Source organism: Micropterus salmoides, unplaced genomic scaffold, assembly GCF_014851395.1.
Source record: "Micropterus salmoides isolate LMB-PRFRI ecotype aquatic unplaced genomic scaffold, ASM1485139v1 Ms_hic_scaffold_6, whole genome shotgun sequence".
Classification (NCBI taxonomy): Eukaryota; Metazoa; Chordata; class Actinopteri; order Centrarchiformes; family Centrarchidae; genus Micropterus; species Micropterus salmoides.
The window spans coordinates 4,792,506-4,819,618 of record NW_024044348.1 but is presented as its reverse complement, the minus strand read 5'-3'; the positions used below and the strand labels follow the sequence as shown (position 1 = coordinate 4,819,618).

Sequence of the window (27,113 nt, the reverse complement as noted above, 5' to 3'; positions counted from 1 at the left end):
GGCCACACAAATCCACAAACTGAAATTCCTTCAGTACCACACGGTCACGGCTGTCCGGACTCGCAGCGTGGAGAGCAGGTGACTCGATTTCTTCACGTCGTAAGCTGGCGTCACATCAGTGATGTACAACAAAATTTCAATGTGTGAGAAGTATGTGGGTCAAAACCACCAGTTGTGTTTAACAGATGAATGAATTATGTTAAATTAATAAATTTCCACTGTTTTTTATATATTCAGATTACAAAAACAGAATCAGTTGTTTGTGGCGATTCACAGATCTGGAACCAGGCTACAGATTAATTCCTCTAAATCACTTTTTTTTTTAATGTTTTTCCCCTTTCAGAATTCCCTTGACTAAGTTCCGTACCATAAGACGGCAGCTGACTGACTCGGGGAGAAGAGTAGACGAGCTTCTGGCCGACAAGCACTCCCTTAAGTACAACTTTGGCTTCCCCTCCAGCAATGCACCCACTCCAGAAACCCTGAAGAACTACCTTGACGTAAGCATCACTTTCCAAACCACTGACCTGTGGACGTTCAAGTCTTCACTTTCCCTAATGCACTGTTCAAAAGTGGAGCGCCCAGCCGGGGGGAGAGCCACAACAAAGGTCTTCTTGTGTTGTGACCGCCTCGACCTTTTTTTCTGTAAATCCTCCCGGCTGAATGACAAACTAGACTTTGCCTGTGAAGACCAGGAAATCCTCTGCAAACGCAGCTTTTTAGACAGGCTGAGCAATTCTGATGTAGATTAATACCAGCGTTTAACTGTTGACACAGAATGACAGAAGAGGGAACCATATGACAGCTGAGTCAGTGTTACCACCTGATCTGTAAGCCTCTTGATCCTCGTCAGCTGATAGAAAGTTTGTTTGTTTGCTCTCGGTTTTACTTAACACATCGGCCAATCACCTTTTTGTATCTTTAGTAATGACATCAGACTTTCATTGTAAGGGAGGGAAGAAGCAAAAGGTATTGTGTGGCTCAGGCTTTCAAGTCAAACGCATCTAGCTGTTGTGCTTCAAAACGTTTTATAGCTTTTAAAAGTATGAGGCTGAAATCTGAAAGACTGATGCCTGAAATCTGGCAAAAAAAAAACCAAGCTTTCAAATCTTGCTCAGAAAAAGGAAGTACTTTGAGGGCCTGCATGACTTGACAGAATTACGACAACGTGAGAAGTTTTGACATTGAGTCACACGAAAAAGAAGTTTGCTTCAGCTCCTAACTTTTTTTTTTTTTTTTTTTTTTTCTTTTGTGGCGTAATCATTTGTGTCACACTGACTGAACGATAAGAAGTGATTTATTGACTTGCCTGAGTAACTTTTTGACCTGCAAATATTCCTTGACACTAGCGGCTGCGAGGCCTCGTTGCAATAAGAAAACAGACTGTGATTGTCATGTGTGAACTTGCTTTGTCAGACCTTGTCGATGTTGTTGTTTTAATCATTAAACCTGCTCGGCGTCTGACCGGTTTTCTGCCTTTAGGGATTATTGTAATCTCTTTTCCTGAAAGTCCACTAAATCTCCACAAAGTTTCAAGAAACTGGTTGTTGTTGATCATAAACATGTTCTTTTCCTTTTTTTTGTTTGAGCAGGCCCAGTATTACGGTGAGATTAGCCTGGGTACCCCTCCTCAGCTCTTCACTGTGGTGTTTGACACAGGTTCCTCCAACCTGTGGGTGCCCTCCGTTCACTGCTCCCTCTTAGACATTGCATGCTGTAAGTCCTACTGAGGTTATCACAAATACAGTCCTGCATGTCAGCTGCAGTGTACTCTGTTTTATTTAAATCTTTTAAATGTTTATTTTTCTCTGCTCTCCACAGTGCTTCACCACAAATATAATTCTGCCAAGTCCAGCACATACGTGAAGAACGGCACCGCCTTCGCCATCCAGTATGGATCTGGCAGTTTGTCTGGCTACCTCAGTGAGGACACATGCACAGTAAGCTCATCACACACATTAGCAGCACAGTAAACTGCTCATTTCAGTGAAATTCTCTAACTTGGGTGGTTTATTTATTTTCTCAAGATTGGGGACTTGTCAGTTGAAAAGCAGATTTTCGGAGAAGCAATCAAACAGCCCGGTGTGGCCTTCATCGCAGCCAAGTTTGACGGGATCCTCGGCATGGCCTACCCACGCATCTCTGTGGACGGAGTGGCTCCAGTCTTTGATAACCTCATGAGCCAGAAGAAGTTGGAGCAGAACGTCTTCTCCTTCTACCTGAACAGGTGGGGAAACAGAACTGTAACTACAGTACCTTGAATCTTTTGTTCATTCCAGTCTTTAACATCTGCTGCTGCCCAGGCTGTGTTCAAGCCTGTTTACCTGTAGGACGTGCAGGGGGGATCTTTATTTAGTTATTTTTGTTTTTTTTTCCCCATAGGTATCATTTACACTGGGGATGCTCTGGGGATGTTCTTTTAAAAAAAAAAAAAAAATTGCTTTCAACAAGAAATGTTAAATAACAAATGAAATTGCTTTGAGAATTCTGTGTGACGTCACGTCTCATGAACCAAATATATCATCACGCCCCTAATCTGAACGCTTATGTCCTTGTTTTTTTTTCCCCTTCATAAAAGTGAAACTTTTCAGTTAGTTGGTATATTATTTAATATTTCATATTTTTTTGTTTTAATCTTGATGATTACAGTTAATCTCCATGGACATTAAAAATCCATATCAAAAAAAATATAGCATGTATAATACAGAAATGTCGACCTTGTGAAAGGTTGAAAGGTTCTGAAAATGGTCAGTTTATGCACTTGGTATTTGGTTGGGGGTCCTTTCGCAAGAATTACTGCATCACGGTGGCGTAGCATGGAGGTAATCAGCCTGCCGCACTGCTGAGGTGTTATGGAAGCCCAGGTCGCTTTGATGGCGCCCTTCAGCTTGTCTGTTTGTTGGTCTGGTGTCTCATCTTCCTGACAAAACCCCGTAGATTCTCTGTTGGGTTCAGATACAGGGTGGCTGTGTGAATGAATGTTCTGTAGCACTTTAGTATGTGTGTGGGAATGGGTAGTGTAAAGTGCTGTGAGTGGTCGGAAAGACTAGAAAAGACTCTATACAAAAACAGACCATTTGCAATTCTGGTCAGGTGAGCTGGCTGGCTAATCAAGCTCAGTAACACCATGGTCAGCAAACCAGTTCCCAGTGGTTGTGGGCAGGTGCAAAGTCCTACTAGAAAAAATTTTGAAATGCACCTGTGTGGTTCACATGTATCCCTTTTTTCCACTGTGGGAACCTGGACTACACAAATGAGAACTCCTTCTTTTTTTTTTTTTTTTTTTCTTTTTTTTTTCATACTGGGTTTACTTTAACAACCTCTTATCTTCCTGATGTTTGCCGTCAGTGGCAGCGATGTTTGTTTGAGTTCATGTCTTCGCTCTTGTCAGGAACCCGGACACCCAGCCCGGCGGCGAGCTGCTGCTGGGAGGAACCGACCCCAAATACTACAGTGGTGACTTCAGTTACGTCAACGTCACCCGCCAGGCCTACTGGCAGATCCACATGGACGAGTGAGTGCTTACACTTAAAAAAAAAAACATGGAGGTCATGATATTGATCAGTCTAATAAACCAGGCACGCTGGTTATGATTGACTAAAGATTTATCCCCATACTTTGACAAGATTAAGTAAAGATTTGTAGACCAGTCATCTGACAAAATAATAATAGACACTAATTCTCATTATCGTTTTTACTTATATTTACTGAAATGTAAGGGTTCTCCCTTTTTTTTTTTTTTTTTTTGTCATAGTTGGAATAGATTTAGACAGTCGGACAAAACGAGCTATTTGGAGAAATCCCATTTAGCTCTGGGAAACTGTGATAGGCATTTTTGGTTAACTGATAAATAATCACTATATGAGAGAATAATGAAAATAACTGTTCATTGCGGCCTTCATAACCTCCATGACACAGTGATTCTGTGACTGCACTTTGAGTACTGAAACGTGTGTGTGTGTGTGTGTGTGTGCGAGACAGGATGACAGTGGGCACCCAGCTGAGTCTGTGTAAGAGCGGCTGTGAGGCCATCGTGGACACGGGGACGTCTCTGATCACCGGCCCCTCTGCGGAGGTCAAGGCCCTGCAGAAGGCCATTGGAGCCCTTCCACTCATCCAGGGAGAGGTGAGAGAAACTGTCCAACCTGCTGATAAAACAGGCCATTCTGATGACATATTGTATAACATTGTAGGCCAAACTATTAATCTAGAAAATAATCGATAGTTGCCCAGTGAAGATATTATCAATGAGAAATTGGTATTTTTCAACCTGGACCTTACTTTCTGTACATGCAGCTTGTCGTGGAAAATTGTGGCATTACTGTCGAAGGATTGAGCAAATAATTGCGTTACAACAAACCGTTTTCTTCTGAAGAATTTCTTAATAAAAGAGAATAAACAGACGTACTATAACACAAATCAGCTGGGCCAGAGGTTCTGTCTCTGAGGACAGTCACTAACGTCTGGCTCAGAGCAAAGGGATGCATAATCATTTACACAGTCTAGGTTTCTATGTTTTGGGGAACAGAGATCCTTGACTGGTCCCAGTCAAAGCAAGGAGAAGAACAGCTGGCTAACTTCACATCCCTGACCTAAAACCCTACAGACTAGAATGAGTATACTAATAAAAGGAACGGGTTAAATATTAACCTGTCTTTTTAAAGCAAGAAAATACTCTTGGTTAGTTAAGTCCCTTTTCCACCTGATGGTACCAGCTCGAGTACCCAGAGATGGTACTCCTCAATGTAGCCGGCTCGCTGACGTCCATGTGTTTGCCGAAGAGACAAATCATTTATAATTTGTTTTTACACTTTAATTGCTTTATTCAGCTCCAAAACTGAGCTTATGTTAGCTGCTGCTAACATGAAGGACAAGCTGCACACCAGCTCATAGCTAGGTTGTTTGGCGGGAAGGATTTGTTGTTGATTCTCTCTGACCAATTGGTTGTCTGCATTGTTTTCTTGTCACGTTTTGGTATCGCCTCAGCTTGCTAAAACCTCGACGGAGGTGATACCAAAACAATACTAGGTACCGGGTCCCAGATTTGCTCAATGGAAAACCATCTGGTGGAAAAGGGGCTATAGACACACAAACATGGGTCCTTTTTTTTTTAAGTGTGTTGAAATAAATGCATATTCAAATAAGTTTATTGTATTATATCTGTCTAGAGTTCAAATTTCATGAATTGGCAGGTTTTATTGTACAATTAGTGTATATTATCATTGTGAAAAAATGAAACACCGGCTACAAAATGCTGTTTTTTATAGCTTCATGTCAGTTTATAGTTTAAATAATCAATCAAACAAAAGAAGTGTGAATTGAGGAGTAAATTGTGGTTGTGTTTCAGTACATGGTGAGCTGTGACAAGGTCCCAACGCTGCCGGTCATCACCTTCAGCGTGGGCGGGCGGTCGTACACTCTGACCGGAGAGCAGTACATCCTCAAGGTGAGACTGTGTGCGTGTTATCCAGCAGGGGGCGTCAGACCAGGGACCTCCTGCAGTAACAATGCAACACTGTGACGACCTAAAACTAAACAAGTGCAGCTTTGTTTCACTTGGCAGGAGGAGGTCTGAGGAATGATTACTCAGAGACGCGTGTAGTTGTCTGTTTCTCATTCCTTCTAACATTTCAGCAGCCCTGTCTCTGACTCTGTGTCCGTCTCCTCCTTCCAATTTTTCAGGTAAGTCAGGCCGGAAAGACCATGTGTCTGAGCGGCTTCATGGGTCTGGACATCCCCGCCCCCGCCGGGCCCCTGTGGATTCTGGGAGATGTATTCATTGGCCAGTACTACACCGTCTTTGATCGAGAGAACAACAGGGTGGGTTTTGCCAAGGCCAAATAAGCACATCCTGCGTTGGAGCAACACGTTAAAGTACAAAGCTAAAAGTTTTGAAAGACAAAAATCTGTGCTGCACATATTTTCTGTTGCTTTGCAATCAAACAATATTTAGCAATAGATTTTGTGTAGAGTTGAAATGCACTGATTTGAGGAATTTTCCAGCAGAGTTTGTGAGACAGACTGGAGATTTTATAGGTTGTGTGATGGCTGTACATGATCAGGGATCCGTTGATATGTATTGGTACTTCCCTTTTTAAGCATCTGAGTTTATTTTTAATCAGGGATTTGTTTTAAAAACACTTAATTTTAAAAGGAAGTTGTTCCTCCACTACTGACTTTAAGATGTATCTTACCTATGATTGGCCTGAATAAACAGTTTTTAAAGTAATCTGTATTTACTGTGTTGTGTGGCTTTAACAATTAGTAAATTCTTGGCTAGTAGAGCTTTTTTTTTTTTTCTTTCTTCCCTAACTTGTGGTCCTTAGCTGCGACCAACACTCATTCATGTGACATCACTTGAGGACAGTTAACAGACTTCAAACAGCTCCCTCAGTAAAAGGCTCAATACTAAATTTAGCACTCCCCAACAGCTGGAAACGCACTTCGATGTGTAAAATCTGTGGAGCTCTGCTTTAAAAATGTCTGTCACATATTGCACAACTTCTTCCAGAAAATTGTTGCAATTACAAATGCTATGGTACTCTCCCACAGAACTCATGGAAAAAGAGAGTTGACATGAAATATTTGTATTTTAAGCATCCTTTAATTTGACAGGAAAGTCCCATTGAGACACAGTCTTTTACAAAGGAGTCCCGATTTAAACTCACCTGTTGCAAATCAAACAATAAATAAACATGAAATGCCAAAGCATTTGTAATTGCAACAGTTGTCTGGGAGAAGTAGTGCGTCATGTGACAGACATGCAGGGGTGCCCATATTTTTGCTCTTGACTATCACATCTGTTTAAACCGTAAAGTGCGAAAACTGTTTTTGGTTGGGGTTTTACTGGGGGCTGGACAGATGTTTCTCTTTTTTGTGCAACCTCATTGTGACGACAGTTAACAGACTGCTCACAGCCAATAATCCAACACATAACCTCCGTCCCTTAAAAACCTGTTTGTCTACTTAATGTTTGTAGCCATTTTCCTACATTTCTAGTCTTGATGCTAAGCTAACCAGCTGTTGGTTGTAGTGTCATATTGAACCGACAGACATGAGGGTATCAATGTTCTCATCCAGCTTGCTGCAAGAAAAAAAATCTCTTCCAAATAGAAGTGTGCCCCCCCCCCCCCCCCAAAAAAAATCAAAATTGGTGTGCAAGAAAAATTAAGTTTACCAGCGAGGCGATCACAAGATTCCTTCAAACTTTTATTCCCTTAAACACTCTTCAATCACTTAAATGTACAAAAAGTAAACTATACACAGATTTATCCATAAAAGTAGTTATTTTACTAAACATTCTCAATAAAATACAGTCCACATAAAAACATCCCACCTGTTTTAGTATTCGGTAAATAAGTTTGTCTTCACATATATTCTTCCAGACACTTCTGGTTCAGTTTAGTAAAGCATGTACAGATAGTATGCAGACTGAAATCATCAGTTTTTGGCCTGTTGGTTGTCAGCTGACTTCCTGACCTGACTGCCGGTGACACGTAGGAGTGGATAATGTAGATCAAATCTTTCGTCACGGTACTTTTTGCATTTTAATTGATGTACTGTAAACTGTGTAGTACAGATCCTGAAAATTCAATTAGGAAACAAACAAAATAAGCAGATGGGCATGTCTGTTCTTGACTAATCGATACATCATCAAAACAATAAAAATCCTGTAAATCCAACATTGCAATAACCGATAATTACCACTTTCTAAAAAGGCATCCTTTGATGACAAGTTTATTAAGGGTTAATAATTACTAATGCTTTACAGAGTGTTAATAGGAACAACACTTGTGTCTTTTTAGTTCATCAGGTAGACGGTTCCAACAAATCATTTTACCACTGGACTTATTGACCTTGATAATTGCAGAAGACTCACTAACTTTTGCTGACGTCGTGTTAGAAGTAGAAACCTTTCACGCTTTATTAATAACTTATTAGCAAGTCGGCACTTCTCGAATGTGACAATTTGCTGCATCTCCTTGTCTTGTGTTAGATTAAATAAAATGTTTTGAACTGTTGGACAAAGCAAGAGATTTGAAGACTTTTGGTCACGGTTTTCTGACAGTTTAATAGACAATAATTATTTGGTTAAATAGTGGGCAGATTAATCTATAATCAAGTGAGTCGCGACCCTCGCAAACCCTTTTTAAAAAAATAAATAAAAAAAAAGGAGCCTTATTAGAAAGTACTACCAAGCAATATTGCTTATCGATTTGCAACGATTCCCACAGGCGTTACAACTTTGTTGGGGGGGGGGGGCTTGTTTCTGAGGTTTACTGTCATCATTCAAATCAGGAGCATCCACTTAAGCATTTGCCACGACCTTTGTGATTTCAGTTTAGTTAAACAAAGACAAAATATCAGCTCCCGTTAAAATTTACAAGCGTGGCAGAGCGGGAACTTATGACATCGTAACTTGGTTTTCATCCATTTTCTTAAACCTCACCAACGCTGTCTTAAAGTCATTTTTCCAACTTTCTTCTTGTTCTCTGCTGTCATTGCACACCCTCAACTCACCTCTTCTGTTGAGCCCTGACCTTTAAGCAGTGATGGCGTAAGTGTGATGCTGCAGTGGATAAGACACATACCTTTGGTGTGAGAGAATAGGGTTCGACTCCCACTGTGACAGATCCAGCAAGTTGCTCCAGGGGCGTGTGTGCATATACTTATATAGCAACTCTAAATCACTTTAGCTAAAAAAAAAAATATCAGCTTAATTAATGTAATGTTATGGTCTGGGAGCATTTGGGAAATGGTGTTTGTTAAAGCCGGAATAAACCACCCTTCAGTTACCATCCTTATCCAGATTTATGGAATGAACCACCTAATATACTTTTAGTAATATTTTGGCTGTATTTTTAGTTAAGTTATTATAAATTTAAATGGGAATAGGATTTTTTTACTTCTGGAACAGAACCTGAAAATTCCAGTTTCACTTCCCACTCCCTGTTTTTTTTTTTAACCCAGTTACCTGAATTGTCAGTAATAATCCCTCATTGCACAGGAAAATTGTGTGTTTTAAGTAACTGAAACACTGGGTATGTGCGGGTCTGTAAACTGTAATAGATGTTTGCAACAGAAGGTTTATTGTTAACCTTTGTTTTCTCTCTTCAGCTACCCTGCAGGGTTTGCAACGTGTCTTTTGTCCTGTCTGACTGTGTTGTAGCAATATCACTGCAATTCTAGCAATTAATTTAGTGAGTACAATGTATTACCAATAAAAATGATAACAATACAAAAATAAGTTTTGTAAAGAGAGACTAACCTTTAAAAAGGAGTGGTCAACTTGCCGTAAGTGTTATAGAAGAATCTCATCCCATAGTGTATGCTTGGCCAACACTAGTGAGAACTATGTGTTTTTAAACATTGTATAAAGTTGTTACCTCAGACACTTTATTCTAAGATACTCACAGTAGAAAATAAATACTTTTTGGATCCTTGACTCTATACTTGAGGTTATCCAGAGATGATGGAAGTGTCATCCTGGACTGCCGAGACCTCTCCTGTAGGCTGCTTTCTCCAAAAAGCGGCGAGAAAACAAACAGCTGAGTTTCATTAACTTTTTCTCCGACTCCAGTTTGACCTCTACTGTCAGCCCTCTTCCTCCTGACTTGCCTTCTTTTTTTCTGAGCTGGTATTTTCACGGTCCTGCTCCTCGCTTTGGCTCTCCTGTCCGTCGTCAGACTCTCTCCGCGGGGCTGCCGGGTCTCTGACAACCCCTTCCATCTCCACCTCCAGCTCCTCCTGAGTCTCCTCCTCCACCCGGCCCACAGTGTCTGGGATAATCTCCACCTCGATATCAGAGGAGTCCTCGCTCTCCTTGAACCACACCGTCTTCTGGCCCTCCTTCCTCCTCTGCTTGGTGAGGATCGACCTCATGCTGTACTCATCGCCGTCTCCTCTCCCTCTCCTGGACGGTCTCACTGAGGGGCTCCCCTTGGGGACGTGGTTCGTGTAGACACCACAGGAGGAGCAGTGGCGGCTCCTTCTCTCCAGGGGGATGACCCGGCCTCGTGACCCAGGGAAGGTGCTCCGTCTGGGCAGAGCGTTGTTCCAGCGCCTGGCACCACCGCGGCTCGCGTCGCCCTCATTCTGGAAGCCATCATTGGTGTACTGCAGGGAGTCCCTGTGGCCGGACCGAGGCTGGTCGGACTTCAGGCAGGGGCCCAGGCACTACAGGCAGGAGAGAGGCCCCTCATTAATACAGCAGTTAATGAAGCATGGAGGATATCGAGGCATTGTTCAATGTTACAGATGCCACCGTGGTTCCAGAGAGTGAGCTAGGTTCATTTGTTCTGTTTTAACACAGAGCCCTTCTGTGGATTTCAGCTGATAAATATTCATCAAAGCCACACAGGAGGAGTTTTGCACATGCAGCATTAAACAGCTGAGTCTGTTTCTGACGTCTAAACCGTTACAGTACGGAGGTGCTGTTGTAATGCAGTGAGAATAAAGGCTTCAAAACTGTTAGAAAAAACATGAATAGTTTCAAAGGAAAATTTTTATTTTGACGGCCATTTTCAATATTTCTTTAGAAAGTCAGATGAACAATAATATTGAAGGACCTTTGAATTAAAGTTTCTTTCACTTTGCTTTCAGACCTTTTACCGATTTTAAAAAGTAATTTTTCCCTCTATTGAACTAACTACTCTGCAGTAATGTGGAATCATTAAATCTTATTTTTATTCAATCTTTACTTACCTTGGAAGTCTTGAGACACATTCTCCCTTTTATAAGAGATATTATTTTGGAAAATCAGCTTATTTGTTTCTTGCCGAGATTTACATGACAAGTTTCATACTACTCTCGTCATGTATGGGCCTGGTGCCAATTAGCTTAGCTTAGCATAAGCTCTGGAAGCAGGGGGAAAGGTAACCTGGCTCTCTCCTAAGTTAAACATGTTTACCAACACCTTTAATAATTAACATGTTAGATCTCATTTGTTTTGCTGTACACAAACAAATATAAAACAGAACTTTGTGGTTTTAAGATGAGATGCTACACAGAAGTAATGGACGGATGAATAAACTGTTCATCAAGGGACAGTACAGTTACACTTAAACACACAAACAATGTTTTACATTTTTGTAAAATTCAATGTGTTAATAATTTTCACTTTGGATGGAGCAAGGCTAAATTTCCTCCCTCTTTCCAGTCTTTATTCTAAGCTAAGCTTAATGTCTTAACTTCTTAACATAACTGAGTGGTAACTGAACTAATCTTCTCATCCAACTCTTGGCAATAAATGCAATATATCTAAGAATTCTTTTAATATGAGCACACACACAACTCAACCATCACTTACAGCACATAATACAAATAGGAAACCAAACAAACCCTTTCCTGTTTAAAAAAACATTCCTCAAGATGCATTTGTGGTGTTAAAATGCTGAAAACATGAGAAACTCTTCACTGACCTCACATATTTTGTCCATGCCGGCGTTTCCCTTATACAAGCGGGAAATCAAGAAGCCAATCACAATGATGCAGAGGACCAGCAGAGCTGCCATGACCAGACCCAGAAGAGCCATGTCGCCCGGACGGTAGCCGACGTTTGAGGGAGACGGGATGGCCACCGCTGCAGGTGAGGACAGATGAATGACATAACATCATCATTAGGATTTACCCAGGTCCGCTCATTTGAATATATAAATAATTTAATGCATTGTGACATTTAAAGTTTAGTTACATGCATCTAAGCTTTGGTTCTACGTGATATGTCTACAGTAATTTCTGCCTATTGGTGGGTTGTTCCAGATAAGACATTTGAAATATGTTCAGTGGGAACGGTCCAACTTATTGTATGTGAAAATGCTAAGTTAAATTAGTTGTTGTCACAATCCCATGAGGTGACATGATTAGAGATCATTTGAAATTCTGTTACCATTTTGATGTCTAGAATCTTTATAGTACAAGTCAAATAAATTTTATTTATATTGCACATTTCCTACAGTAAGTGTGGACTCAACAACAACCAAAAATAGGCACATGACTAATCCTAAATAGAAGTTTTAGCTAGTAATATAATATGTATATATGTACTGATGAGAAGATAAAAGCAGAAATATAAATATATCGATGAACATAAAAGGAAAATATATTTAAAAATTTTAGATGACAAAATACAATTAAAGAAAAACAATCCATGAAAACAAAAGCAGAAATATAAAAAAATGCACAAAAGGTGGAAGGTTATGGTATTACAATAAAATGGAATAAGATAGCAATTCAGGTGGCGCCTTAAGCTTACCCAACCATAAGCAGTACAGCATGATACCACCCCTATATATATATATATATATCCGTCAATATCCCAGAGAATAGCCGTGATGATCTTACCAGGTATGACCTGAACAGAGAGGGCAGCTGTTCCAAATTCCCCTGTTGTTGCGTCCACTGCTCTGAGCTGTATTCAGAAAAAAAAGTATAACTTAAAATATCAGTAAATGTAAGCAAAGATACAGTATATTTATTGTGCTTAACTTAAAAAAAAAAGTCACCTGAAGCGCGAAGGACTCCGTCTTCACAATTCTCTTCAGGATCACAAAACCGTCTGCAGTCACGTTGACGTAGCTGCTGTACTGAACTTCATACTTTACATCTGGATTTGTACCCTGACACACAAAAATGCAAAAATAAAATTATTGAAGGCCACTTAAAGCTGATTTTAGTGATTTCTGACCACTAGGGGGCAGATAGATACCAACTATCAATGTTATGGCTAATGGGTTAGCAAACTCACATTGAAGGACACAGAGAAACATTATCTTTCATTTGGAGACACAGGTGTGTTAACCTGATGACCATTTTGCCCTTTTAGCTCAGTTTAAAATTATCTGGCTCTTTAGCTTCTAGGTTTAGACACAGACACTGTCCAGAAGTACGCTTTGGTTGTCTGAGGTGGTTTTCTTAAAAAAGCAGCCTACAGATTGAAAGCTGACAACATCATAGATGAGAACCAAAGCAATGAGGTACAAAAGCTAGAGCTGAGTTTGGTGTTATTTTTGGTCTCCACCACTGGGTTTCCTCACTGAAAACAGCTGCCTGATGCGGATGAAAGCTAAAAGCTTGGGGCTGTAAAACCAAAACAATTAACTGAAAGATGCAAAAATGCTCCAAACAGCTATGAAGAACTGCAAAGTTGGCGATAATTAGGCCTAGCTGTGGGTTTCCACTACAATTTATGCCTTTTCACATTACACAAACTATACTGATCCATTGTTAGAGCTGGAGTGCGGGACTTTAACGTGTAAATGAACGATGTCAAGTCCTTGCCAAATGAGTTCACACAATGCTGATCACCGCCAGGCAAATCTCTCTCAACTCGCAGTACACCAGAATTTTAACATCTGATGTCTGTGGCGATGTTTCCTCGCTGGTGAACCGGTTAGCTTACGCCAAAAAGCAATGATTGGTTTGCGAGAGCTGAGCTGAAGGAGGAGTGAACAAGCAGCTCACTATGACAGAGCCTCTACGTCATAAGGAAGAGAAAAGTTCAGCACTGCAGGTTTAATATAGAAATACTGATCAGGGTCGGGAAGAGAGCCTTTTTATGGTGTATGAGGATTGTCATTGTCATTTCACTACAGATTACACTTTTAAAAACTGATCTTCTGAGTGCTTAAATTTAATGTAATTTAAAAATGTGTTTTACTGTACTTGGTCCTGATTGGCTCACTTAAACTCAATCAATCAATCAGCAGTCAAGTGTCCAACCAATCAGGACAGTATTGTGACAAGCTGGTTTTCATATTTATCTAATTCAGCGATTAACTAAAGGATATCTGGAAAGCAACAGGTTCATAACAAGATTAGTTTTGAAATTCAGTGAAAACCCAATATTAGTAGTAATTATTAAAATCAACACACACACAAAGATCACTCACAGCGGCGAAGTCCTCGTCCCGAGCTCGGACCCTGAAGGGCCGGTTGGTGCTTCGGTCTCTGAGGATCATGCTCTCAGGGACAGAGTTGCTATAGATAAATCCTTCGTATCGCTCCTTCTCAAAGCGAGGAGGGTTCCTGCTCTTCTTCATCACCTCGATGGTCACCTGCGTCACAGCGAACTGATCCCTATTGGTCACCTGCGACGCCTGATGTGCCGGCAGAGTGAGACCAAAGTTTTATCCAAGTTTATACCTCTCTTACTTTAAATTAAGGATTCTTTCTTTGTCTTGCAATAACTTAAGCTTAATTTGTTTGTTTTTCCATTGAATATCTATCTAAAATTTTTATTTTACCAGAACAGTAAGGGTTATTGGGCCGACGATGTCAGCAGCTTTAGCCATGGTGATGTTCCCCGTTTCCTCATCAATCTGGAAAATATTTCCCTCATTTCCTGATGATGAAAGAACACACCGTAAGCATAAACGACCATAACCAAACGCCACAATTTCTTCAGCACATCATTCAGAGGGACCAGCTCACATAAGCAATACAACAGTCTTGTCATAACGCTTCCTTCATTAAGGTCATAATGTTCAGTTTATTTATTTTATTTTAGAGTGTTTATTCCACTCATTGAGGAGTCTGTATTGAGCCAACCCTCACTAATATAATTGTGGTTGACAAACTTGTTGACTACCTGACTGATTGGTGACAGGGGACACACACTACACGAGCTGACAAGGACTCTGTCACCCGTAGTTTGGCAGAGACCACGTTTTGTCAAGAAAACACAGTGAAATTTGAAACGGGAAATGTGTGAACCTGCACATGAAAGGCTGTTTATTATTATTATTATAAAGATAACAATTACAAAGAATCTGGGTGAAAGAATGGATTAACACATGCAGGTAGCAGGGATTGTCTGAGCTACAGATAGAGCTGGAGAGGAGTGAAACGAATCTGGCTAAAAATTGTGTAGTGTGAACGAGGCTTAAGGGGACTCCAACCCTTTAACACTAAGGGGACTCCAACCCTAAGGGGACTCCAACCCTTTAACACTAAGGGGACTCCAACCCTAAGGGGACTCCAACCCTAAGGGGACTCCAACCCTTTAACCCTAAGGGGACTCCAACCCTAAGGGGGATTCTAACCCTTTAACAATTAGGTAACGTGATTTATGCAACGTGGGTGCAGTCAGGAAGTGAAACGCCACCTGTAGGGGCACTATTGCAGGATACGCTGGTATGAATGGTATTTGTAGGTTGCTTAAGACGACCTATGTTGTCGTTTAGGTTGGAGGACTTGTTGAGTTGTTAATGTCCAACATCAAATGTCCACAACCAAAGAAGTATAACTATAGAAGAAACAATTATGGTTGAAGTCTGGAAAAAGATCCATTAATGTTGATTATCAGAACTATGTGGATGTGTATTGATCAGATTTGATTGGCAACAGCAGCTTATTTCACCTTATTTCAACTGAACCCAGTCCTCTTCAAACCAGTGAGAAAAATACAAAAGACAGAAATCTGTCATGTGAAAAAAACAAATGTTCTAACTTTGTGTAGGACCCCGTTGCCAACAGCGAGGAGCCGATTGAGAAAATAGGTTTTCAGGGCCTTTAAGATTTGAACTTTTTAAAATGTTTCCTGATTAAAAGCTTAAAGGAAGTAAAAGCCCATAAAAAGGAAGCACTGCCAACTCTTTTTTGTTTTTCATTTTCATGGCAAATCCTTTTTTTATCTAGCACTTCGTAACTGATGGTTTATAAAAGTTTTTGAAGGTGCTGAAAAGATTACTATACTAATAGTACCAGTAAAATCTATAATTCATGTAAATAAATTATGTTCAATTCAAACCTCGGAGTATTCTATAGCTGATCTGCTCGCTCCTGTTCTTGTCCCCGTCCCTGGCGAACACCGGACCAGGCTCTAGCACTAACGGCCCCTCCTGTGGATTAAAACCATCATCAATAATCCTTAATCAACTGGGGGGGATATTGAGGGTTGTAGAGCTGTTTCCTTTAAATTCAAGGAGAAAAAAAGGCTACGTTTGGTGGAGCCTTTGAAAGTACATGGCTAAAAGTACGTGGATAATGATGCACATGAAGATGAATGTTGTATTATTTATAACAAGGAGTTTTGTGATTTACTGTCTTATCTTTAATTGCTGATCCATTAAAGCGTCTTTTAGGCGAATAGGGGGGAAAAAGCAAGCAGTGGAGGTGGAAGTAGTTTTTCCAGCACCAGATAATGTCTGTAGTAATTCCTTTCAAGCTGAATCCACCAACAAGGTAGGGCAAGGTAGTCTGATAAGCTCTCGCTGCAGCACCCTCTTGCCTTAATTGTAAAGTAATGACACAGATGACTTTATCAATATTTTTATCAACTCTGATCTTCTCTTATCTGGACTGTGGTGGCAGGACAAAGTTCAGAGAAATTTTAGTAAGAGAACCAATCCGAAACTATAAAAGTGAGGGGGGACAAATCTGTGAGGTGAAACTTTATAAATTCAGACACTCGCCTCCTTCTCAGTGAGATTTACTTTGCCTCTGTAGCCGGAGCTCACACACAGTTTGGCGATTCCTAAGTTGGTCCTCAAACAAGGCTGAAACCACGGGGGCCGGTTATCGATGTCCTTCACGTGCACCGTGATGGTGGCCACGGATGTGAAGAAGGGCTCGTTGGAAGCCGAACCATTGAACGTGTCCTGCAACATGATGCGACACATTTCACAGGTAAAGGTAAAAGAGAAGCGGCCACATTGATGTTGTTTTTTTGTTGTTTTTTTTACCGATAACTGTACCTGTACATGTAAAATCAGAGAGATCTTCTGTACAACATCGTAGTCCAGGATGCTTTTAACAAGTATCTTTGGAGTGTTGATGTTTTCCAGGCGGAAATATTTATCCTGCTTTAACAGACAGAGAAAAGGAAGATATTATACAAGATTAAATAATATTATAATAATAAAGTATATTTATACAGCATCTTTCAAAACAAAGTTTCAAAAGCGATTTACATGATGAACAAGTCGACACGTTTAAAACCACGACAATAACATTAACTCAGGCAAATAAAGATATAGAAACTGAAATAAAATAGAATCAAGGCTCTGAGAAGGATTTTTTTGGGACATCTGATGGTGAGAGAAGTCGCCTTCCTCACTGGTTTTTAATAGGACATAGGTCTAAATGTCACCTGCATAACACACTGGAATCTGAAGGCAGCGGTTCCTAAAGTGTTTGGCTTAAAAGAAAGTAACATCAGACTTCTGTGGCATCTTGCGACGTGAAGCCAATGTATTAAATCAACACCCAATACCATTTTAAAAAGCTCAGCATGTGTTCTAATCAAATCAAAAGAGAATATGCAGATAACACATTCCTGAAGGAAATGACAGACATATTGGTGCTCTTAGTGCTTCTTTGAGACAATCGGCAACTTCCTAATGTCGGACACTGAAAGTCCATTATTAAAAAAAAAATAAAATCACCTTAATTCCTGTAAAATCTAAAAGAATTTTCTTAAATTAGTAACGGTTATGGATGAATGAAACATTGCTAACTGAACATCAACAAATAATCTGTCTATATCATAATGATAGTTTTGATGCAATTATGAGAAATTAAGCAACTGTTATAACAGGCCTATGTGATGTTATGCAGATAGAAAAAGAGTTTAATGCACAATCAGAATTCCTGACTCTAATTTATTTTACTTCACAACAAACACAAACAATGCCTTTTATCCTGCCTTCTCTCTCATCCTTTCCCTGATTCTGGCTATCGCTCTCTGTGTGAAAATCTCTGTCTCCACTAAAATTAAGTGGATGGGCTTTATTGTTTTTTAAATTCAGAGATATTTTTTTTATTATAATGTATAATTTTTATTTTAAGACACCTACTCCCTTCACACACACACAACCACAAAAAGCCTTCAAACCTCCATCCAGAATAACAATTTCCCATGGCCTTAAACGTATATTGTGCATAAGACCACTAAAACCCTGTAAAAAAAAAAACAACACATTTGTCCCACAACCCACAGTTGTAAAGTACTTCAGTCACTCAAAAAAGTGTAGTGGGGCACTTTTTTGAGTGACTGAAGTACTTTACAACTGTCCCACATTTGGTTAATCATACTGTCCCACTTTTCAAAACCACATCATATCCATACTATATATTTTTCATTATCAAATATATAGTTTAAACATACAAAGTTATATTAATTTTTGATGGACAAACATTTTATTAGCACAATAGGCCAAAAGATTGTTTTATTTAAAAAAATTAATTTATAATCCTTAATATCAAGTTTTACAAAACTCCAATTCAATTCAAATTAGCTTTATTGGCATGAATGTGTAACAATATTGCCAAAGCATCATACAAACTACATAAGAACAATCAACCCCATACACTCTCTGTCACTGACAATTGGGTTGTCTTTACACAAGGTGCCTCCTGTTTGATGATTGCTCCACCCTTATGTGACTGGACATTTGAGAAGTCATGTGATTTTGATCACCATAGCTTTGGCTAACCAATAATTTCACTGGCATTCTCATGGGCCAAGACCCTCCCGTCACAGAGTTTGGTCTCAGACTTCTTCTCAGATTGTTGCAGAGGTAACAGTATCAGGGGCATAACATACAATATAGTAGTAGTAAAGTAGTAGATTTTGTACCCTGTATACTCAGACCCCCTCACATTCAGAGCCGTAGGACTGGGGATGGTTTTTTATTTCTATTTTACAAAAAATAAACTGAATTGTGATATAAAATATTCTAAATTTAAGTGTTCACTCATAAGTTTTTTGGACCTTCTTTAGCAATTTAGGTCAACCTTGAGTTTTCAAATTTTAATCACCGATATGTGTTCCCAAAGTTGAGAATGAACCTCCATGCTCAGACATAATTTTGTGTGACAGAAATATTTGTTTTTTCTCCCTCTTATCAATCACCTTGTGACCCTCAAGCCTTAATGCTTAACAAATCAGACTTTAGTCACTATGGCCTGCTGTCTGAACGCAGCCCAAGACATTCGTAGGGCCCCCTCGTGGAGTCCCACCCTGCAGGTTGGGAACCACCATCTTAAGAGACAGAGCTCTTTTAATTACATCAGGATTCTGAGTGCAAATTAGCTGCTGAGCTTTATCATTTACGAAAATGTCAACATTTATTAATGAGCATTATCCCTAATAGATTAACAAATAAACATAACGTACATATATTTTTGGTATTTCCATCCGAAATCACTCAGATCTCTTTATATTGTTGTCCTCTAAAAGAATATAACCACCGACTGCAGTCCAGTGTCACTACATAGTTACATTTGTTCTTACCGTTGCAGACTCTAGGCGATAGTACAGCGGCTCTGAATCGATGTCTGTTGCTTCTATCAGTCCAACGCTGGAGTTGACCGGAGTGAGCTGCAGGAGACCAAACTCAAGAGTCAACATCAGGTCAAACCTGAAACATGCTGCTCTGCAGCTGTGAGATACCGACGTTACTCACCTCATTCACTTCTAGTACGAAGTGGTTTTGTGCAAAGTTCGGGGGGTTATCGTTCACATTTTCAACCAAAACCTCAACAGACTCGTTCACCTGGAACACAGCGAAGCAGCGACCGGATCAGCTCAGTTTGTAATCAGACACAGATTTTGAAATAGTGGTTTTAATTGTGCAAGAGTCTACATCATGAATTGAGAGAGAGTCTTGAGCTTGTGAATGTGTTTACAATCCATTCTTGGCTTCTTTGTTGACAAACCCAGTGATATTGTGTTTGATGTGACTTGTTGTACTCACAGATCTGGAGCCTGCTCTGCTGCACTGCACCCACACCACCAGAGCTGCACTGGACAATGACTAACAAAACACACAGACATTACATAAAAAGACATTAATCTAATTTAAACAGCAGCACTGATAATAATTAAGTTGCCATAATGTTGTAAATTAACGTTCAAAGACTTTTCTTGTGGGAAGTTACATTTTCCCGGATTTAAAATTAATGATGAAATATATTCATGCTGAAATTTGATTTAGTTCATTTTAAAGTTACACTATGATATATTTAATACAACAATCTTCATGTTGTTACATCCTGGCTATACAGGTCCCACACCACAGGGCGTCAACGTGTCTTCAGTTTATGATGATGTAAGTAGATCTTCGTTTAGTTTGAGTTGCTTAAAGCCCATCAATTTCTCCACTCTGTTTCAGACTATCTTCAGGAAGTTCATCACACCTGGACTGGGCCTAACTGAAAGAATCAGTGAAATCTGTCCAATCAGGTCTGTTAAAATGATTTTAAATTCAAAGCTTCCACTCTGCAGGATTATTTAATTTGAGCGGCTGTCAACCAATGTTTACACAGTTATTCTGTAACAAATCTGAACTACATGTCGTTTATCCTGAGCCACTGTGTGTCCAAAACTGCACCTTGAAAACAAATGATAACCTCCATTTTTCATGCTAGGACATTACACCACTCAGCCATAACATTAAGAACACCTGCTCATAATGTAGGTCTCCCTTTTGCTGCCAAAACAGCCCCGACCCGTCGAGACCTGGACCCCACTGTGTATGCTCTGTACGTTATCAGAACCAGCATCAACTTCTTCAGCAATTTGACCTACAGTAGCTCATCTGTTGGGTCGGACCACACGGGCCAGCTTTTGCTCTCCACATGCATCAGTGAGCCTTGGCTGCCTATGACCATGTCACTGGTTCACCGGTTTGTCCTTCCTTTGACCAAATTTGAAAAGTACTCACCACAGCAGACTGTTTTGGAGATGCTCTGACCCAGTCGTCTAGCCATAACAGTTTGGTCCACGTCAAACTCACTCACCTACCCTTCAGCTACGAGGACACAATGTTCACCTGCTGCCCAATATATCCCAGCAACTGACAGGTGCCATTAATGATATAATCAGTGTTATTCATATCACCTGTTGGTGGTCATAATGTTATGGCTGGTCGGTGTATTTATATTACATGTAATTAAACTGTATTGCAGGAAAAAAATGTATTCTTAACTAAAAGAGTATTGGTATATATTTCAAATCAAATCAATATCACCATTACAATATCAGTTTTAAACTCTCACATATCCAGTTTCAGTTTCACAATAATCACCTCATAGTCCAGTCCTTTCTTCACCATCAGGGCGTTTCCTTTCAGGTAGAACAGATCTTCGGGGTTCACCGAGACCGTAAGTATTACGTCACTGCTGGAGCTGATTTTTACCAGCTGGACGTCAGCCGTGTAGTTTTCTGGGACCGTCACGGGGCCCGGAGGAACCGTGCAAACTGAGAGAGGTGAGAGTAATAGTCAGCATCAGGCCCCTCACAAGATCCTGATCAAATGTGTTGAAGATTTGTGTGAAGAAAAAACAGGAACTAAAGAGATAAAGAACTACAGAACATGCAGGGATGATTATTACCAAGTGTGTTGACTTTGGGAAACTACATTTACTCAAGTACTGTACTTAAGTACAAAGGTACTTTTGAGTATATTATTTTCATGCCTCTTTCTATTTCTACCCCACCAATCTCAGAAGGAAATATTATAAATTTTACTTCACTACATTTAATCTGACACCTTTAGTAACTAGTTACTTTACAAATACGTTTTTTTGCACACAAAACATATGACAATGTCCAACAGCTGAAACGATTAATCAATTAGTCAATTGACAGAAAATAAAGTAATTTTCCCTGTAAAAACTTTTCATGGTTTCAGCTTCTCACGTGTGAAGATTTGCCGTTTTTCCTTTAAATAATTGTAACGTTTGTTAATAATGTTGAGGTTTGGACACAGCAAGCATAGCAAAGATCAGCAGATTAATCCATAATAAAGGTAATCATTCAATAATCAAAAATTAGCTCCAGCTAAACAACTACAAAAGTAAAATCCTGCTTTTACATGAACGCACGAGGAATAATAATCTGACGATAGAATATATAATAGTGTAACAGTCACAGGGGACATTTTACTGCACCGAGTACTTTTACCTTTAATACTTTAAGTACATATTCTTTTACTTAAGAAACATTTTCAATGCAGTGTGTTAATAGTACTCTTACTTAAGTAAAGGACGAATATTTCCTCCACCACTGCCTATTACACACACACACACACACACACACAAATACATGTGTATAACATCTACGTTTATATCCTAAACTCTTCATGCCACAACATTAAAACATTATACCTTAAAACTGAGTATATTAGGCTGTATAAAGTATATAGATGCAGTACTTCCACAGTTGCATAAACCGGATCCCCGCTCTCCCACCCCATTATCATTGTGTGTACACGCAGCAGCCCAGAATACCACGTGAGACTATAAACTAAAATCGTGAATGTTTTAATACTAGACTTGGACACAGGGCCCCTCTACACTTTAGGGCCAAAAATATTCTATAATAATCCTGCCTGACTTGATGATGTACTTTAAAGGAATAGTTCAACATTTTGAGAAATACACTTTCTGAGAGTGAAGAAGATCGTCATGCCTGTGCGGTGAATACAAAGCTACCACAAGCAGCCCGTTAGCTTTGCTTAGCATAAACACAGGAAACAGCTAGTGGTAACAAAGTCCGCCTACTAGCACCTCTAAAGCTCACTAATTAACACGTTATATATTGTTGTTTAAACTGCGCAAACACCTAATCTAAACCTAGTTTATAATGAAATTCTAATGTTATTAATTATTTATTGTGTCATATGTCTGCCTACATGTTGACACAGTGTACTGAGGGCTTTTCTTATGGTGTACTGAAAATACTCATACATTAACGCTTTCAAACAGTTACAGTTTTTTCTGCATTTTCTGTCCTTTTTAGTAGTGGTTCTCAATCTGGAGGTCAGGAACCCCCAATGGGCCCAAGTTACACAGAGTTAATTTTTTTCTGACTTTTGTCTAATTTCTGTTTTTTTTCCCCCTGTGAAATACTGGATTCTTTGACCTCTAAAAATCCTTCAGAAAAAGAAAAATCCCTCTTCACAAGTAGGTTGGGAACCACTGCTTTTAAGGAAGGAAAGAAAACATCAACTGTCTCTCTCACTCTGCAGCTTCATCAACATCCATATCTCCCCGTTGCCCACGCCAGCGACAGAAGACGCCCTCAACAGCAGAAATCAGAGCTCTACTCACTTCTTTGAGCCGGACAAACCGTACAAAAGCAGACGGCAACGATGCATCCGAGGAAAACATTCACAGGTTTGCTCTTCCATTTCAGTTCCATGTCCTGATTTCAGAGGCACCAACAAATGAAGTCCCGAGGAGGATGAGGAGCCCGTGGTACCAGCTGGTACTTGTCCACATAATGCCCCGTCTGTGCTGCCCGGCGAGTGGGAGTCGACTACAGTTGCAATGTTTGTGACTTCATCTTACGGGCACATATTGCATCAAGCGCCTGCCAGCAGAGGACTCGCAGCCTCCTACTAAAATACTTGCATCTGTTTTAGCTGGACGGGTCATTCTGTATTGATGGCCCTGATGCATGCTGGGAGGAATTCAGCAGAGGAATGTTTGCAGCTGGACACTTTTCTCACATGGACAAATACTCTTCAGGTTAGTTGTTGGATTACTCTGTTTGTTGATGTAAAATGTACACATACAGTACATACAATACATATGTAGACACAAATACATGAATATACACATTGGTACAGTTATAGTTACAGTATAGACAAAGACTATTCAAACCTACAGATATCGAATATGTCAAGATAGATTTTTGGCCACATGATGCACACAACAGCTACACCAATCAGCCTTAACATTAGGACCACCTGCCTAATATTGTATAGGTCCCCCTTTTTCAGCCATGTTATGTGCAGCCCTGATCCGTCGAGGCCTGAACTCCACTAGACCTCTGAAGGTGTGCTGTGTCCTGTATGTTGCGAGGTGGGGCCTCCATGGATCGGACTTGTTTGTCCAGCAAATCCCACAGATGCCCAATTGGATTGAGATTTGGCGAATTTGGAGGCCAAGTCAACACCTTTTAACATGTTGTTGTGTCTCTCAAAACATTCCTGAACCTGTTTTGCTTTGCGGCAGGGCGCATTATCCTGCTGAACGAAGCCACTGCCATCAGGGAATACTGTTTCCATGAAAGAGTGAATAACATGGTGTGTAACAATGCTTAGGTAGGTGGTATGTGTCAAAGTAACATCCACATGAATGGCAGGACCCAAAGTTTCCCAGCATCACACAGACTCCGCTGGCACATGTGATGCACATGCACCCGGCCATCCACGTGATCTAAAAGAAAACATAATCCATCAGACCAGGCCACCTTCTTCTGCTCTGTGGTCCAATTCTGATGCTCACATGCCCATTATAGGTGCTTTCGGCAGCGGACAGGGGTCAGCATGGGGCCTTATTTATATTTTTGAGGTCATTTTAACATCTTCAATAGGAACCAATGTGCTTGACAGAAGTCTGAGAAAGTACTGAGAGACGGAGATGTTGATGTTTTTTGTCTTATTTTTTCTGACAATAAGAAGCCTTATCCTTTAACACACTAGTTTCTATATTTGTGTTCAGAGAGGAAACAGCATTTTTCTGGTCAACAAAACAATTATAAACACAAATTAACGGGTCTAAAATGTTTTCCCTCTCCATCCTGTCTGATCCTTCACACAGTAACAATGACAGAAAGTTACACTGGCACAAACTGGGACACATAATGGCTGCACATGTGGACAAAGCACTGCTGTGCACACACCAGGCGGTCATACATTGCACTAAGTACTCACACACTTACATACACACTGCTGTACCCCCCCCATCTTGTCTGTGTGGGAACAACAAGCTCACAGTATCATGAAGCTCATATGTTATGTTTCCATGCAGAGATGCTCCTCACTAACACTGAGCGCACACAGACTCTCTGTGTAGCTTTCACATCTGACCACCGGGAGGAGCCTCAGCTCTGAAGATCAGAAACTCTCAGATCCTCAATTTCAATTTTCAATACAACTTTATTTATCCTGGCAAGACTAACTATATGCAGACCTCAACAATAGCAGTCTCAGTGCTGTGGTGTGATCGTCATCCTGACTTGAAGACATCAAAACAGATGTTTACTGTCAAGAAGTTGTTCAGCTGTTGGCCAACAGCATTTTATTTATATAGGCTTATAAATGTTCATTAGTGATGTGTCTAAATTGTTCTTTTTTAAGAGTAGCTTAATGACTGCAGTTTTCAGGGCCAGTTGTCAAATTGAGTCATGCTATTTGAGTTGATTTTAAGTGGACACAGGGACAACATCTTGTACTTGATGTGAAGGCACTGATTGCTTGTCTAATTATTTGAATTTTGTCAGTGAAAAAGGAGGCAAATTCATTGCAAGCCCTGGTGGGATAGAAGTTCAGAGGCTACTGGCACAGGAGGGTTTGTTAACCTGTAGACAGTAACAAACAAGGCACATGCATTATTATTGTTTTTGGCAAGAATGTCAGAGAAGAAGGGCCGCCATGCGATATCTTGCTTCTAGATGTCATAATGAACCTGGAGATTTGTTTTTCGCCACCTGCGTTCTTTTTCCTGTTCTTCTCCATGGAGATCTTTTCTTACCAAAGGTTGCCTTCACCCCAGTGTGCACAATGGCATAAATAACATTTGTCATTTTAGAATTTTTATTATCTGCATTGACTGAGACCCAAGAGAGGGCGAGTGTGGAGGACAAAGCCTGAATAAACACGTAACTGGTGTTTTTCAGTGAGATACCGTTTAGTTTTCACCTCTCTTTGAACATTTTGTATGCACTCTCAAAGAAAACACAGGAATGAAGAGAGCGAGCAGCATCCATCACCACAACCTTGAAAATGTTCAGGCACTTGGCGATGATTAAGTCCAGAGTGTGCCCCTTATTGTGTGTGGGCTCAGTCACATGCTGAGTCAGTCCCTCTCTCTTGCAATAACTTCACAGTCAAAGTCAATACAGATTGTAGACTGCAGCGAAGTCATTAAAAAAGGTTGCACTATACACTGTAAGTACCGGGACACCCTTGATCCAATGCATTTGGTAGGGGGTTTGTTCTTTCATGTTGTGGTCTTTGTTACAGGAAATCTTAATGCTAATGCAGCTGAAATTTTAAACATTTGCTCTTCCAACAGTTTGGACTTTCCTTGTTTCAATATGACCACGTGCACAAAGCCAGCTCCATAAAGAAATAGTTTTGCCAGTTTGGTGTGAAAGACCTTGACAGAACCCTGACCTCAACCTCATCCAACACCTTTGGGATGAACTAGAACGGAGATTGCGATGGGATGTCATAAAAGTGATGTGTAGGTGTCCCAGTACTTTTGTCCATATAGTGCAGCTCGAGAAGAGGGATTCAACGGAAGAGCCACATATTTAAAAGAAAAAACATTTATATAAGACATCTTCTTGCATTAGAGGGAATCATTAAACAAAATGACAACTCCGCGTCCTTTCTTATGCACCACATGCAGCTGAGAGCCACGTGTTCAGTGCCAACAATCTGCTGAATCTCTCAACTCCTCTTCTGACCGGTGATAGAGCTGATAAACACTAGCTTAGCATAAAGTTTGTAAACAGAGGGATACAGTCAGTCTGACTCCGTCCAAGGGCAACAAAAATCCTCCAGGCAGCACCTCTAAATGAAGAGCAACTTCCTGTGAGTCTCTGATGGTTGCCTGGCAGCTCGTTCTGGCCAACGCAAAACTTCTTGGTAAACATCTAGTTATCATTTTTGTGCACATTTATACAATTGAGCCAGCCTAGTGCATAAACAGCTAACTATTGATCTTTTCATCTAACTCTCAGCAAGAAAGCACATAAGTGTATTTTATCTCTGCACAGACAGACTTTCACATGTCTGCGCCCAGCGGACTGTTGTCTCCTAATCCGTCCACGTCGGCACTGTAACACAAGGAAAACACACCACAGGCGGCCTTATTCAACCACATTCAACCCCTGCAGCTCTGAGAGAAGCTCAAGCTCAGTTAACTGTGAGTGAAACTCGTTTTCTAACTGTACACACTGTTAGCGTGCCAGATGTTATGTGCTAAAGTGCAGTATTAAAACGTTTACATAATTTAGGACAAGAAAGAAAAGGTTGTGACCTTTTTTCTTCCTTACAGGGTTGGTCATTTGTCTATAAACTTACTCTTCTTCTTGTCTGTGTTTAGCGGGTTTGTGACGTAAAACAGGACTTTTAACTTGACCCCATTTGTAT

General features: G+C 40.2%; 2 protein-coding genes across 2 annotated transcripts in view; one reads left to right on the top strand and one right to left on the bottom strand.

Moving 5' to 3' along the window:
- LOC119890600 (cathepsin D-like) overlaps positions 1 to 6,235 on the top strand; it is a 10,376-nt gene extending 4,141 nt beyond the window's left edge. Inside the window, exons 2-9 of the mRNA XM_038701927.1 lie at positions 332 to 500; positions 1,593 to 1,716; positions 1,822 to 1,940; positions 2,028 to 2,227; positions 3,392 to 3,514; positions 3,982 to 4,126; positions 5,348 to 5,446; positions 5,683 to 6,235. Coding sequence (XP_038557855.1) covers positions 332 to 500; positions 1,593 to 1,716; positions 1,822 to 1,940; positions 2,028 to 2,227; positions 3,392 to 3,514; positions 3,982 to 4,126; positions 5,348 to 5,446; positions 5,683 to 5,844 — 1,141 coding nt within the window. The 3' untranslated portion in view covers positions 5,845 to 6,235. The remainder of the gene's footprint in view (positions 1 to 331; positions 501 to 1,592; positions 1,717 to 1,821; positions 1,941 to 2,027; positions 2,228 to 3,391; positions 3,515 to 3,981; positions 4,127 to 5,347; positions 5,447 to 5,682) is intronic.
- A 2,717-nt stretch (positions 6,236 to 8,952) lies between these two features.
- cdhr5a (cadherin-related family member 5a) lies at positions 8,953 to 23,279 on the bottom strand. The gene is made up of 14 exons (XM_038701460.1): positions 23,056 to 23,279; positions 21,030 to 21,202; positions 19,698 to 19,757; positions 19,407 to 19,496; positions 19,235 to 19,321; positions 16,695 to 16,802; positions 16,413 to 16,598; positions 15,749 to 15,839; positions 14,244 to 14,341; positions 13,890 to 14,096; positions 12,504 to 12,617; positions 12,343 to 12,409; positions 11,421 to 11,581; positions 8,953 to 10,176 (listed from the first exon to the last, which is right to left on the bottom strand). Exons 1-14 carry the CDS (start codon positions 23,144 to 23,146, stop codon positions 9,595 to 9,597), a joined length of 2,115 nt encoding a protein of 704 aa, XP_038557388.1. The 5' UTR covers positions 23,147 to 23,279; the 3' UTR covers positions 8,953 to 9,594.
- Positions 23,280 to 27,113: the final 3,834 nt, after the last annotated feature.

Bases quoted from the DNA above. Each gene is read 5' to 3' on its own strand.
- cdhr5a (XM_038701460.1), bottom strand. From the start codon at position 23,146: ATGGAACTGAAATGGAAGAGCAAACCTGTGAATGTTTTCCTCGGATGC. The intron at 19,322-19,406 runs GTGAGTAACGTC...GGTCTCCTGCAG, and splicing joins TCGTACTAGAAGTGAATGAG to CTCACTCCGGTCAACTCCAG. The intron at 16,803-19,234 runs GTAAGAACAAAT...TGTCTGTTAAAG, and splicing joins ATCGCCTAGAGTCTGCAACG to CAGGATAAATATTTCCGCCT.